This window comes from Balaenoptera ricei, chromosome 10 (assembly GCF_028023285.1).
Source record: "Balaenoptera ricei isolate mBalRic1 chromosome 10, mBalRic1.hap2, whole genome shotgun sequence".
Lineage (NCBI taxonomy): Eukaryota > Metazoa > Chordata > Mammalia > Artiodactyla > Balaenopteridae > Balaenoptera > Balaenoptera ricei.
Genome location: NC_082648.1, coordinates 90,441,603 through 90,454,161, shown reverse-complemented (window position 1 = coordinate 90,454,161; position 12,559 = coordinate 90,441,603). Strand labels below are relative to the sequence as shown.

General features: G+C 52.3%; 1 protein-coding gene across 1 annotated transcript; it reads left to right on the top strand.

Annotated features, from left to right (window-relative positions):
* Positions 1 to 2,880: 2,880 nt before the first annotated feature.
* On the top strand, positions 2,881 to 12,339 carry CKAP4 (cytoskeleton associated protein 4). The gene is made up of 2 exons (XM_059936813.1): positions 2,881 to 3,334; positions 9,862 to 12,339. The coding sequence occupies exons 1-2, from the start codon at positions 2,882 to 2,884 to the stop codon at positions 11,188 to 11,190; spliced, it is 1,782 nt and encodes a 593-aa protein (XP_059792796.1). The 5' UTR covers position 2,881; the 3' UTR covers positions 11,191 to 12,339.
* Positions 12,340 to 12,559: the final 220 nt, after the last annotated feature.

Below are 12,559 nucleotides of genomic sequence, written 5' to 3'. Positions count from 1 at the left end.
CTGCGCACAGGCTTTCTCTAGTTGCGGTGAGCGGGGGGCTACTCTTCGTTGCGGTGCGCGGGCTTCTCATTGCAGTGGCTTCTCTTGCTGCGGAGCACGGGCTCTAAGCTCGCGGGCTTCAGTAGTTGTGGCTCGCGGGCTCTAGAGTGCAGGCTCAGTACTTGTGGTGCACGGGCTTAGTTGCTCCTTGGCACGTGGGATCTTCTGGGACCAGGGCTCGAACCCGTGTCCCCTGCATTGGCAAGCAGATTCTCAACCACTGCACCACCAGGGAACCCCTAGCTGAAGTTTTTAAGCAAGGTTCTTCTAGCAGCTTCATGATGAGTTAGTTTTCTGATTTCCTCTGCCATCTCCTTTCCCCTCTCCTAGGTCAGAGTTGTAAGCCCAGAGCTAGGTGTTTTCTACAAGAGCTCCTAGTATTTAGCAGGAGTGGGAACATTCCTCTCTGTCTGGGGCAAATGATTATATTTCTAGTCCAGAACCTGCTATAATCTACTCTGGCCTCCCACACTAATAGCGACTCTTCTGCCTGCCTGCCTGGCTTCTGTGAACCTCTGCAATCTGGACCCACTCCACCCAGCTCAACTCTCTCTTTCCTAATCGCAGCTCACACCCTTCGTGTCAGACAGGTGTCCTGGCCTCACCCCATTTCCGCCACAGAAATATCCCCCCTGCTCTCCTCCTATGCAAATCCATTCTTCAAGGCTTTGCTCAAGAATCTTCCGCCTCAGAAATATCCCCCCTGCTCTCCTCCTATGCAAATCCACTCTTTAAGGCTTTGCTCAAGAACTTTCCGTCTCAGAAGACTTCCCCACGTGCTGCCCAGTGGTTTGCTTTCCAAGTTCCCTTTACATTTATATTCTCAACTACACAATTTAGTCTTTGAAATTTTTTTGCACATTTCTCCAAATGTAATGCAGGCCCCTTGAGGGCAGGCACGTGTGTTCATTCACGAGTGATTTTTAAAAGCATCTTTTTTAAAAAAATTTATTTATTTATATTTTATTTTTGGCTGCAGTGGGTCTTCGTTACTGCGAGTGGGCTTTCTCTAGTTGCAGCGAGTGGGTTTCTCATTGCGGTGGCTTCTCTTGTTGCGGAGCACGGGCTCTAGAGTGTAGGCTCAGTAGTTGTGGCACACGGGCTTAGTAGCTCCTTGGCATGTTGGGATCTTCCCGGACCAGGGCTCGAACCCGTGTCCCCTGCATTGGCAGGCGGATTCTTAACCACTGCGCCACCAGGGAACCCCTGGAATATTTTTTTAAAAAGAAGGAATAGGGAGAAGTTTCCAGGCAGAAGAAACAGGGTTCCTAACGCACAGGCACACACAGACACCAGGTTCAGGGGTAAAGTAGCTTGTAGAGTGGAGCTCTGTCCCTGCCACAGCACTAACTAGCCTTATTGAGAGTGGGCAAATTGCTTAATTTCTCTGGGGCCCATTAAGCGGCACAGGCTCTGAAAGGAGCAGACCAAGGTTCAAATCACGGTGCATGAGACCTTGAGCCAATCAGTTGGGGCGGGGCTCAGCCTCAGTTTCCTTCCTATAAAGTGGGTAAAATAATTCCTACCTTAGAAGCTATCAGTGAGGTCTGGAGAATATATATGTAAGTTGCTAAGCACAGAGCCTGGCATTATTATATTTCCTTCTACCAAAGTAGGGGTGACCCTGATCTGCCTCCCTCTCATTGCAGCCGCTGCTGGTTTCCCAGCGCGCAGCCCAGAGCCTGTCCGTGGTAGGGGCTGACGCCAGAGCGTGGGCCCCCAAAAAGAAAATGGAGCTGAAAGGCCTTCAGAAAAAAGTCAACAGCGTCGACGGCGGACTGGCTGGGCTAAGTGGGCCGCTCAAGTCTTCTCTTGAACAGTCTTCACACAGTCCGAGAATCTTTGCTAACTTCCCTTAAACATGCCCCTGGAGCCAACTGGTTTTCAGAAAGCCCTTTCTGCCTCCGCCTTCAAACCCCAGGAAAAGGACAAGGTCCAACCAGCGGAGGCTTGGAGGGTGGGATGGGGGGGAGGGGGGTGGGGATTTCCCCAACTCCCAGCAGAAAGGAATGGGGGGGTGTGTTCCCGCCCCTTTGCTCCCACTCCCAGGGGCAGGGCTCCTGGGGTGCCCCCCTTCATTTCCTCTCTCCGCACAGGTCCAGAAAGGAGCGGGGCTCCCACGTGGCCCACTGCACCGGGTGTTCCCCGGCTCTCCCCTCTCCGACACGCCTGGCCACCCCCATCTCGGCCGCCTATCCCCGGGGCCCCCGTGGCCTCAGCTCAGTCGCCAGTCCCGGTCCCAGTCGACCCAGCCCTCCGCCCACTCCCTTCGGCCACTCGGCGCCGGTTCCCGCCTCCGTTGACCCAGCCCGGTCGCTCCCCACCTCGGCTGCCTCCTGCCCCGACCCCCGGACTCTGCTGGGCCGTCCCTCTCCCTTTGGCCACCTCCATCCCACCCCGGCTCCCGTACACCCCGCTGGGCCGCCACCTTTCCCTCGACCGCCCCCCTCCCCCCGACTTGGTCCAGCCCCCTAGACCCTGCGGAGCCGCCCCCCCGCTCGGCCCTCCCTCTTTGGGGTCGTGGCGGCAGGGGGAGGGGCCGCCCGCCGGCCCCAGCGTGCGTGGCAGGCGCTCCCGGCTCTGCTCTGCCGGCCTCCCTTCCCGGGAGGCGGGGTCGGCGCCGCGGCGGCGGCGGCGGCGGAGCCAGGCCCCCTCCTCCTTCCTCGCTCGTCCGGCCTCCTTCCTCGCCCGCCCGCTCGCTTTCTCTCTCACGGCCGCTCCGACGCCAGCAGCGCCCGCGTGCCGCTCGCCCAGCCCCGGGGGAGCCCGAGGAAGTTTCCTGGGCCGCGCGCCCCGCTCGCTCGCCTCGCAGTCCGCGGCTTCACTCGCCGCCGCGCCCGCCATGCCCTCGGCCAAACAAAGGGGCTCCAAGGGCGGCCACGGCGCCGCGAGCCCCTCGGAGAAGGGCGCCCACCCGTCGGGCGGCGCGGATGACGTGGCGAAGAAGCCGCCGCCGGCGCCGCAGCAGCACCCGCCGCCGCCGCCCGCGCCGCATCCGCAGCAGCACCCGCCGCAGCATCCGCAGAACCAGGCGCACGGCAAGGGCGGCCACCGCGGCGGCAAGTCCTCCGCCGCTGCCGCCGCCGCCGCCGCCTCGTCCTCCGCGTCCTGCTCGCGCAGGCTCGGCCGGGTGCTCAACTTTCTCTTCTACCTCGCCCTGGTGGCGGCGGCCGCCTTCTCGGGCTGGTGTGTCCACCACGTCCTGGAGGAGGTCCAGCAGGTCCGGCGAAGCCACCAGGACTTCTCCCGGCAGAGGGAGGAGCTGGGTCAGGGCTTGCAGGGCGTCGAGCAGAAGGTGGGTACCCCGGCCCCGCAGACCCTGTGCGCCCGGCGGCTTGCCCACGCACCCACGGCCGGGCCCCCTCGTGCCCTCCCGGCCGGGCCCCTCGCCGGCCTAGGCCCGGTGTCCTCCGCCAGCGGCCCGGGGTGCCCCCGCCCCGGCCCCCTAGTTCCGAAGCAGTCCCCAGACCCTCTTTGTTAATGGCCGCGGAGGAATCGGCCCCGAGGGATGGACCGCTTCGAGGATGGTCTGGCCGGCCCGGGAGGGTGGGCCAAGGGCCTGTCACAGGACATTAGCGGTGACCTGTAAGGAAGCCGGCAGGCTCTGGGAAGCCCATTCTTTTTGGATTAGGAACCGCTGAATGGGCAGAGTTGTCTGAAGAGGAGGTTGGAAGGGAAGCCAGCGCATCTCTGGGAGCCTCGGGCAAGGCCGCACCTCTGCTCTCCCAGTGGGAGACATCTGAGCCAGATTTTAGTAGACCTGGAGCCTGGGGAGAGAAAAGCTAGTAGTCTTACTCGTGTGTGTAGTTCTAATGAAATAGCTCATCTCTTTAGGCTCCTTGCCCTTTATTGGACCAGTGTACCTGTGTGGGCCTTGGAAGTAGCATATTTCAGCTTTAGAGGAAAGGAAAGGCCAGAAATACTAGGTCATACCGGTGAATAATACCACATTTATATGGTGTTTAGAGGGCTTACTCACTTATTATCTAATTCTCATAGCAACCCTGGGAGGGAGGACTGGCAGTTTTGACTCCATTTTCCAGATCAGAAAGTTGAGGTTTAGAGATTAAGTGAATTGATAAAGACCCCAGCTCTTGAGTGGCAGACTGCATGACAGTGTCTAGGCCACTGCGGAGTGCAGGGTCCACAGGGGCCTATTTCAGGTATGGATGGACCTCCCTTTCAACACGAAGTTGCTCAGGTTCAACCCTTTCTGTTTTTTTCCTACACCAAGTGCAGCTCCCTCAGCCTCATTCCTGCGTCCTCCCCTAATGTCATTGCTCAATGAAAGTTGGTTGCATGATCGAAACAAAAAATCCCGCCACCACTTCTGAGCCCGGAACTGCTGCCTTCTTTTCCCAGCATGCTGCCTGCCCTGCCAAGTTTCTATCGACTTGTGTGGAATATGCAGGACTAGGAATTTCCTCCTAAGACTGGCAGAGCAGCTGGAGTGAGTCATCTCACTCCATGCTGCAGGCCAAGGGAGGTGACTTCTCGAAGGGAATTAAGTAGGCAGTGCTGCTTTGCCTATCCTGAATGTCAAATCATTCTTAAAAAATAGACATACTGCTGGAGTATAATCACTAGCCTCTCAGTTTCCTCTCTTCGATCCACCCACTTACCAATCAATCATAATATTTGGTGAAGTCTGATGGTCATATGGCTCCTCGTAGGCCCTGTGGAGGGTGCGAAGGTGCAAAAGACAAATCCTATTTGTGAAGCAGCACACAGGTGGGTTTCAGCTGAGGGTGACTGCTGTGCGAGTTCAGAAGAGAGAGAGGGTGGAGTTTGCCCAGTCCTGTATCCTGGTGGCCAGGGTAGTGCCAGTCTAGATCTAGATGGTAATGGATAACTGTTGAGAGAAGGAGTGAAGAACAGACAGGTTTGTTTGGGGGACAGCACGTGGCTACCCTGCCTGTAGCAGAGTAACATAGGAAGCTGTGAGGGGGGAGGAAGTAACATAGGAAGCTGTGAGGGGGGAGGAAGTAACATAGGAAGCTGTGAGGGGGGAGGCGGAGGTCGAGGCCAAGATGGTGGAGGTCTTGAACTGAGGTGGAAGAAATTGAACTTGATTCTCTCTCTGCTTCCTCCCTGCCCCTCCCTTATTCTCCTTTTGGGTTCCCACCCCTCCTCCATCACAGCTTTGTACAGATTCCTTTCCTTTTGGGGACTCAGTTTTCCCATGTCCACGTTAAGGGGAGGGCTCTGTCCAGATTTTTAAGAGTCCACCTGGCTGTAAACCATTGAAATCATGACCTTTCTTTTAATTTAGTGGTATAATCAAGCTAATATTTAATCCTTCATATTTACTGTGCACTCATCTCTTTTGACTGTCACAAGCCCAACAGGTAAGGACTGTTATGATCCCCCTTTCCCAGATGAGGAAAGTGAACACAAGGAAGCTAAGGAACTCTGCGTGGTTACACACCTGGCAAGTGGCAGGGCTAGGACTCAAACTGCAGTGAACTCCTAGAACACTCTTAACCAGTCGCCTGTTTATCATGCTATCTTTCCCATGCCTTGCCTGCTACCTAGTAGGTGTTCAATTGATGCTTATTTCATTGACTTGGAACTCAGAACATGCCCAGAACGGGGGCATTTGGCACACAGGATCTTCCACAGTGTGTGGCCACTTCCCTCTGCACCTCCGGGGTGGCCAGGAAATGTTATTCTGCATTGAGGAGTGAGTAGTGATGGATGGGCCCTCTGACAACCTAAGTTTGAGCCTCTCACTGCCCTCTCTGTGAGGTTTGGTGGGGGCTGGGGTTTGCTTCTTCGCAGGGACATATTCTTACGGTATTATTTTGTTCATAGTCTTCACTGTGGGCCAGGCATTCCCAGCCACCGTCTGAGGCGTTAGCACCATTTCATAGATGGGCCAGCTGAGCCTGGAGTGGTTGTGTTTCTCGTTCAGGGACGTGCAGACCCTCAGCGGTGGAGGCGGGGCTGGAGTCAGAGCAGTGTGACTCTGAAGCACGCTACTCCACTGCCCTTTTGCGTGCCCACCTGGTCTCTCTTGTTCTCAGATGCTCTCGGTATTGGGACACGGCCCAGGTCTGCTGAATGGGCCAAGAGGCTGGTCTGTTCTTACCCTGAAGATTCAGCAGGCACACGTGGGTGCAGGGCTTCAGAAAATGTTGGTAGTTCAGCTCTAGGCCCTCTGAAGGGCCTGGGTTGCTCTGGCAGATCCAGGGTGGCGTAGAGTATAGGAGTAGGCTTAGGCCTGATGGGGACAGTTTAATGAGACTAAAAGCTATTTGTGGATGAGTGAGTTCTCTGGTCGTATTTCTTTGTTTTCTCATCTTGACTCTGGGCTAAGAGTCAAGGCTTGAGGCTGAGGCAGCATCTCCTCCAGGCACTCAGTGCACTTTGAACATGCTTCCTTCTGAGCGTATCACTGGAGGCTAAGAGCGCAGGTTCTAAAGTCAGACATTCTTGGATTTTGATGCTCAGTTCTACCACTTCCCAGGCTCCTGCTTTGTAAAATGGGGATTAATAGGAGCTACCAACTCATGAGATTATTATCAGGGTGGATTGGGATGATGCCTCTGAAGTGCTTTGCATAGTCATTGGTATACATCAAGTGTCCTGTTGAATGTGAGCCACCACTATTCTCTTCTCCTACCCCCTGCTGTGAGCCCCTTGATGACAGGGAACCTGTCTTAGCGTTACTTTGCTCTGGCATCTTGTCCACCACTTAGTGGGTATCCCCCATATGTTGGGGAAACATGTATCCACTGCATATTGATTATTATTATTTTTTTTAATATTTATTTGGTTGCGCTGGGTGTTAGTTGCGGCAGGTGGGCTCCTCAGTTGTGGCCTGCATGTGGGATCTAGTTCCCCGGCCAGGGATCGAACCTGGGCCCCCTGCATTGGGAGCGTGGAGTCTTATCCACTGCGCCACCAGGGAAGTCCCCTGCGTATTGATTATAATGAGGTCTTTGCATGTGAAGGTGAACAGCTCACAACACCATCATAGGGAGACACTTTTTGTACTCTTTTCAGTGTCACGGGTTGATTTGTTTGGTTTCATCCATAATTTCTGATCTAGTCTCCTTCCTAGCCATTTGTAAAGAGCCAGCCCAGGTTAGGAGTGACAGTCAGGGGTCGGGGGAAATAGACCAGCTCTGTCTTCATCAGGCCTTTCTCTGTAAATGCGTTCATTCTTTGATTCATTCAGAAAACAGTGATGAACGTCTGCCATGTTGCAGGTAGTGTGCCTACCTGTTCACACCTTTGTTTTGAATGCTGTGCTCAGAACAGGCAGGTTCTGTGATTGAATAACCTAATTTCAGAGGTGAGCTCTAGGTTATATTTGGTTAAGCAGGGAAATCGTCTAGTATTCTGGAGTCCTTGAGAATCTTATTCTAATCTGTCTTAACATCATAGACCGGTGGAAGCCAGAAAGGACTTTAGAAACCTATTTGTTAATAGATGACGAACTTGGGACTTGGAATATGAGTGTGACTTACTTGTGCTCACAGAGCTGGTTATTGGTGGTGCTGGAACTAGAGCCCGGGGTCCTGTTCACCTATAGCATTTGCCCTTTGGCATTGGGCCAAGGGTGGGCTAGGAATCTCCAGACTTCTGAGCTACTCCAGAAGAAAGATTAAATGATAATGAAGGTGACAGTTACTGTTTATTGATCATTATGTGTTAGGCACAATTTAAGCACTTTACATATTAATATGTAAAGTGGATTAAGCTCACTTCATCCTCACAAGACAAGCCTATGACTTAGGTACAGTACTATCTTTGTTTCCATCCTGTGGGTGAGGAAACCAAGGCACAGATATGCTAAATAACTTGCCCAAGATCACACAGCTAGGAAGTGTCCAAGCTAGGATTTGAACATGGGCAGTCTGGTTCCAGAACCCATGCTATTTTATTTTTTTAGCTGTCCATCATGGAAATGTTCAAGCATAAACAAAAGAAGAGATCAATATAGGGAATACTATTTTCAATAATTATCAATTTTTTGCTATTTTAATTTCATCCCCTCACCAGCCCTTCCTCCGCCCGTTTTGTTGTGCTCTTTTTGGGCTGGAGGTGGAGCAGTATGGGTCTGAAGCACTCTACTCCACCACCGTGTTGGGTGCACACGTGTTGGTTGTCTTGTTCTCAGATGCTCTGATGCTCTCGGTATTGGGAAATGGCCCAGGTCTGCTGAATGGCTTAAGCATGGGCAGAGAAGCTGGCCTGTCCTTCCCTGGAAGATTCAGTGGGCACAGGTGGGTGCAGGGCTTCAGAAAATATTGTCAGTTCAATTCTAGACCCTCTGAAGGGCCCCTGTGGCCCTGGCAGACCCCGTGGATAGTGATCTAATTTTAATTTTGACTGACACATTAGTTGACCCAAAGTATTCTGGGATTTATTTCTAACAAATAAAGAGTTCCTTTCCGTTCTTTCCTTTTCTTCTTCTTTGCTTCTTTTGACAAAACACAGTATATTACACCTAACAAGGTTAACAGTAATTCTTGATTATCACCTAATACCCAGTCCAAAATCAGATTTCCCTGACTTTCTCAAAAATATGTCTCTTTTACAGTTGGTTTGTTTGAAGCAGGATCCATATAAGTCCACACGTTACATTTAATTGAGAAATCTCTTAAGTTTCTTTTAATCTCTAATAGTTTCTTATATTTCCCCCTTTAAATATGCCATTTCTTTGTTGAAGATCCTGATTATTTGTCCTGCAGAATTTTCTACATTGTGGATTTGACTGTATCCTCATGGCACGTTTCACTCTTGTATGTTTTCTGTGAATTGGTGGTTAGAGCTAGAAACTTGACAGATTTGGATTCTTTTTTCTTCTCTCTCTTTTTTTTTTTTTGGCAAGAAAGCGTTTTAGGTGGTACCATGTGCCACATCAGGATGAAGCCCAGGCCATTAATAATCATACTCAGCCTCTCAGTACATTAAACCTGCTCCTGGGGGTGGATCCCAGGTCAGACCCTGTTTAGGGTAGAATTTATTTAGAATAAAGGTGTAGTGGCAAACAGGATCATAATGTGTTCACAAAGCCAGAAAATGCTAAGGGTCACTGGTCCACTGATCACATTTTCAGGTGAGGACAGTGATTTGTTCAGGGCCACACAGCTACAAGCGGTGAGCAGAGACCCGAACCTTGTCTCTTGCCTCCCTGCCCAGTGTCACCCATGTGCCTCAGCTTTGTTTCTGTGAAAACTTGAGACTCTTTCAGTTGCAAGAGCTAAAAATTCAGCTTAAACTGGCGTAAACAGAGATGGAGGAAGGGAAAGAATTTATTGGCTCAAACAAAAAAGTTCCAGAGTAGGTTCCTTCAGTATAGCTGTATCCAGGGATTTAAATTGTGTCTTCAGAACTTGACCTTGCCATCTCTTAGTTCTGCTTCCCTCTGTGATGGCTGGATTTGTAGGCAGGCGTTGGTCATGTGCTGGTCTGAGCTGTTCCAGGCTTCCCTCATCCTATAGCTAGCAATCCCAGTAGAAAGAGGTTTCCTTTCCCAATAGTTTTAAGAGAAGTTTTGGAATCGATTTGTTGGTCTGCTTTAGGCCACATGCCCATCCGCGGGCTAATCACTGTGGTTCCAGGAGCAGGTGGGGAAGTGGGTGGAGGGAAAGCATTGATTGGTCAGGCCTGGAGCACTTGGAGCCGGCCTTGGGGTTGGTCCCCCAAACCACATGGGCTGTGTGCAAGGATGGTTCCCTAAAGGAAAAATGATGGTACTGTTCTGGAGGAGGAGGGACCTGTAAGCTGGGCAAACGAAAAGAAATACGGCTGAATCGCATAAAACCCATCAGCTCTTCTCCGTGGTTAACATCTGGATTTTGGTTACAGGTGCAGTCTCTGCAAGCCACGTTCGGGACTTTTGAGTCCTTCGTGAGAAGCTCCCAACATAAACAAGATCTCACAGAGAAAGCCGTGAAGCAAGGGGAGAGCGAGATCAACCGCATCAGTGAAGTTCTACAAAAACTCCAGAATGAGATCCTCAAAGACCTCTCGGATGGGATCCACGTGGTCAAGGACGCCCGGGAGCGGGACTTCACGTCCCTGGAGAACACGGTGGAGGAAAGGCTGACTGAGCTCACCAAGTCCATCAACGACAACATCGCCATCTTCACCGAGGTCCAGAAGAGGAGCCAGAAGGAAATAAACGACGTGAAGGCCAAGGTCGCCTCTCTGGAAGACTCGGAGGGATACAAGCAGGATTTGAAAGCCTTGAAGGAAGCGGTGAAGGAAATACAAACCTCGGTGAAGTCCAAAGAGAAGGACATTGAGGCCCTGCGAAGCACAGTCCAGACCGTGGAGTCTGATGTCTACACGGAGGTCAAAGAGCTGGTGAGCCTCAAACAGGAGCAGCAGAGGTTCAAGGAGGCGGCCGATTCGGAGCACCACACCCTGCAGGCGCTCATGGAGAAGGTCCTCCGGGCGGAGGAGTCGGCCGCCCGCCTCCCCGAGGAGATCCGGGGACTCGAGGAGGAGCTCGGCCAGCTGAAGGCCGCAGCCCTCAGGCCGGAAGAAGACGGGGTCTTCAGACCCTCCGAGGCCTTCGAAACGCTCCAGAAGGAGAGCCAGGGCTTGGACTCGCGGCTGCAGAGCGTGGAAGATGGGGTGCAGGCGGCGCGGGCGGCCTGGGAGCACCACCGCGAGACGCTGGAGGCCCTGCGCGCGCAGAGCGAGGAGCAGGCGCGGCACCTGGCGGACCTGCAGGAGCGCGTGGCCGGCCTGGGCCCCGCCCCCGACGCAGACGTTGACGCGGATGCCGGCGGCCTGGCGGGCAGGGTGCGCGGCCTCGGTGAGGCCCAGCTCTCCCTGGTCGGAGACGTGGACGAACTGAAGCGTCGCGTGGCCGAGCTTCCCGGCGCCGTGGAGGCGCTGCAGAAGGTGCAGGAGCAGGTCCGCACGCTGCTCAGCCGCGACGCCGCCGCGCCCCCCCAGGACCTGCTGGACAGACTCTCCTCTCTGGACAACCTCAGAGCCTCCGTGGGCCAGGTGGAGGCGGACTTGAAAATGCTCAGGACTGCCGTGGACAGTTTGGTCGCGTACTCAGTGAAGATTGAGACCAACGAGAACAACTTGGAGTCAGCCAGAAGTTTGCTAGAGGACCTGAGGAATGACCTGGATAGGTTGTTTGTGAAAGTGGAGAAGATTCACGAGAAAGTCTAAATGGATTGCGTGTGCAGGGCGCGGATGGCGAGTCCAGTTTCTCATGACCAAAAAATGTGTGGTTCGCCCCCGCGCCCCTCCCCCCAGGGCCTGGTCCCTCCCGAAGAGCCGGCCACACCACCGGGACCACTGGGGCCTTCTGTGTCTTTGTGCCCGGTTAATTTATTTACGATGGTTACCACGCGCTATCGGTTGCGCAGGCCTTCTGCTGCTGCTTTGGGTGGGTTTCCAGAAGGCCCGGCCCCTGTGCATCAGAGGTGCCTTCTGGAAGGGATGTTTCTCCCTAGTGTCAGGGAAGAACCGTAGTGGCTGCAACCGAGGATAAACAGAAGCAGATTAACCTCAGAAACCCTGCCTGGCTGGCAGATTTCACGTTAAAAAAAAAAAAGTGGGGGGAGGAGGTACTTTTTTTTCTAATTGTCTTTACGGAAAATTCATTTCACTTTTTTTTTTTTTTTTTTTTTAGTACTTCTGGCCGAGGTTTTAATGAGCTGTCACTCACTTCTTGTCTTCCACTTTAAACTGGTTACAGCTCATAAATGTCAGCTCTGAATTGGGAGGGGGACAAGCCCCTCCATCTTTAGTTGAAAAGAGTCAGTTGCTTGGTTCTCTGGGGTACGTGTCTTTTTCATTCCTGAACCATTTCTCCATCTCAATGATAACTATGCAAAAGAATCCAGACGGTTCAGAATGTGAAGGCACAACCCCCCCAGAGTCCCCTGTGGCCGACCTATGTCGCCTCTTGGTAGGGTCCCCAAATAATGTGTTTAGAATAAGGGTTTAGAATCCCTGAAAAGGGAATCCTTGGATTCTTTAAAGAAATGTATTATGAGAGCTGCTCATAAAGGCATGGGCTGCCTCCCTGGGGAATGGAGGCCACATCTTTATTTTACCACGATGTCCCTGAAGAGGTTTGCTGTCAGCAGACCCCATCCATCAGTGAGGAACACGTGCATTTTCTGTAGCTGTTTGCTGTTTCCCTTCTCCTTTGAGCTGTACTGTCCTTTAATGGCTGTCTTGCCCTTTAAAAAAGAAAAAAAAAAAAAAAAAAGGAAAAGAAAACGGAAAAAAAAGGTTTGTTTAGTTTACTGTGAAATGAACTGTATGGCTTATTTACAGTATTTTTAATTCTTAATAAACACTTGAGCTTTGTTATGACTTTTCCAGAGTGGTTGCTTTCTGAGAATTTAGTAACTTTTAACGATGTATGTTATTAACATGCAGTATTCAGGATTAGAAAGATGGGGAAGTTTTCAATTTTAAGACTTTTTTTTCAATTCTAAAACCAAGATGGCCTCCCTCTTAGGCCTGGGGACATAGTTTTGATTGATTATTAGCAGGTTTGTTTAGAGGTCATTGCTTGACTCCA

Bases quoted from the DNA above. Each gene is read 5' to 3' on its own strand.
- CKAP4 (XM_059936813.1), top strand. From the start codon at position 2,882: ATGCCCTCGGCCAAACAAAGGGGCTCCAAGGGCGGCCACGGCGCCGCG. The intron at 3,335-9,861 runs GTGGGTACCCCG...TTTTGGTTACAG, and splicing joins TGCAGGGCGTCGAGCAGAAG to GTGCAGTCTCTGCAAGCCAC.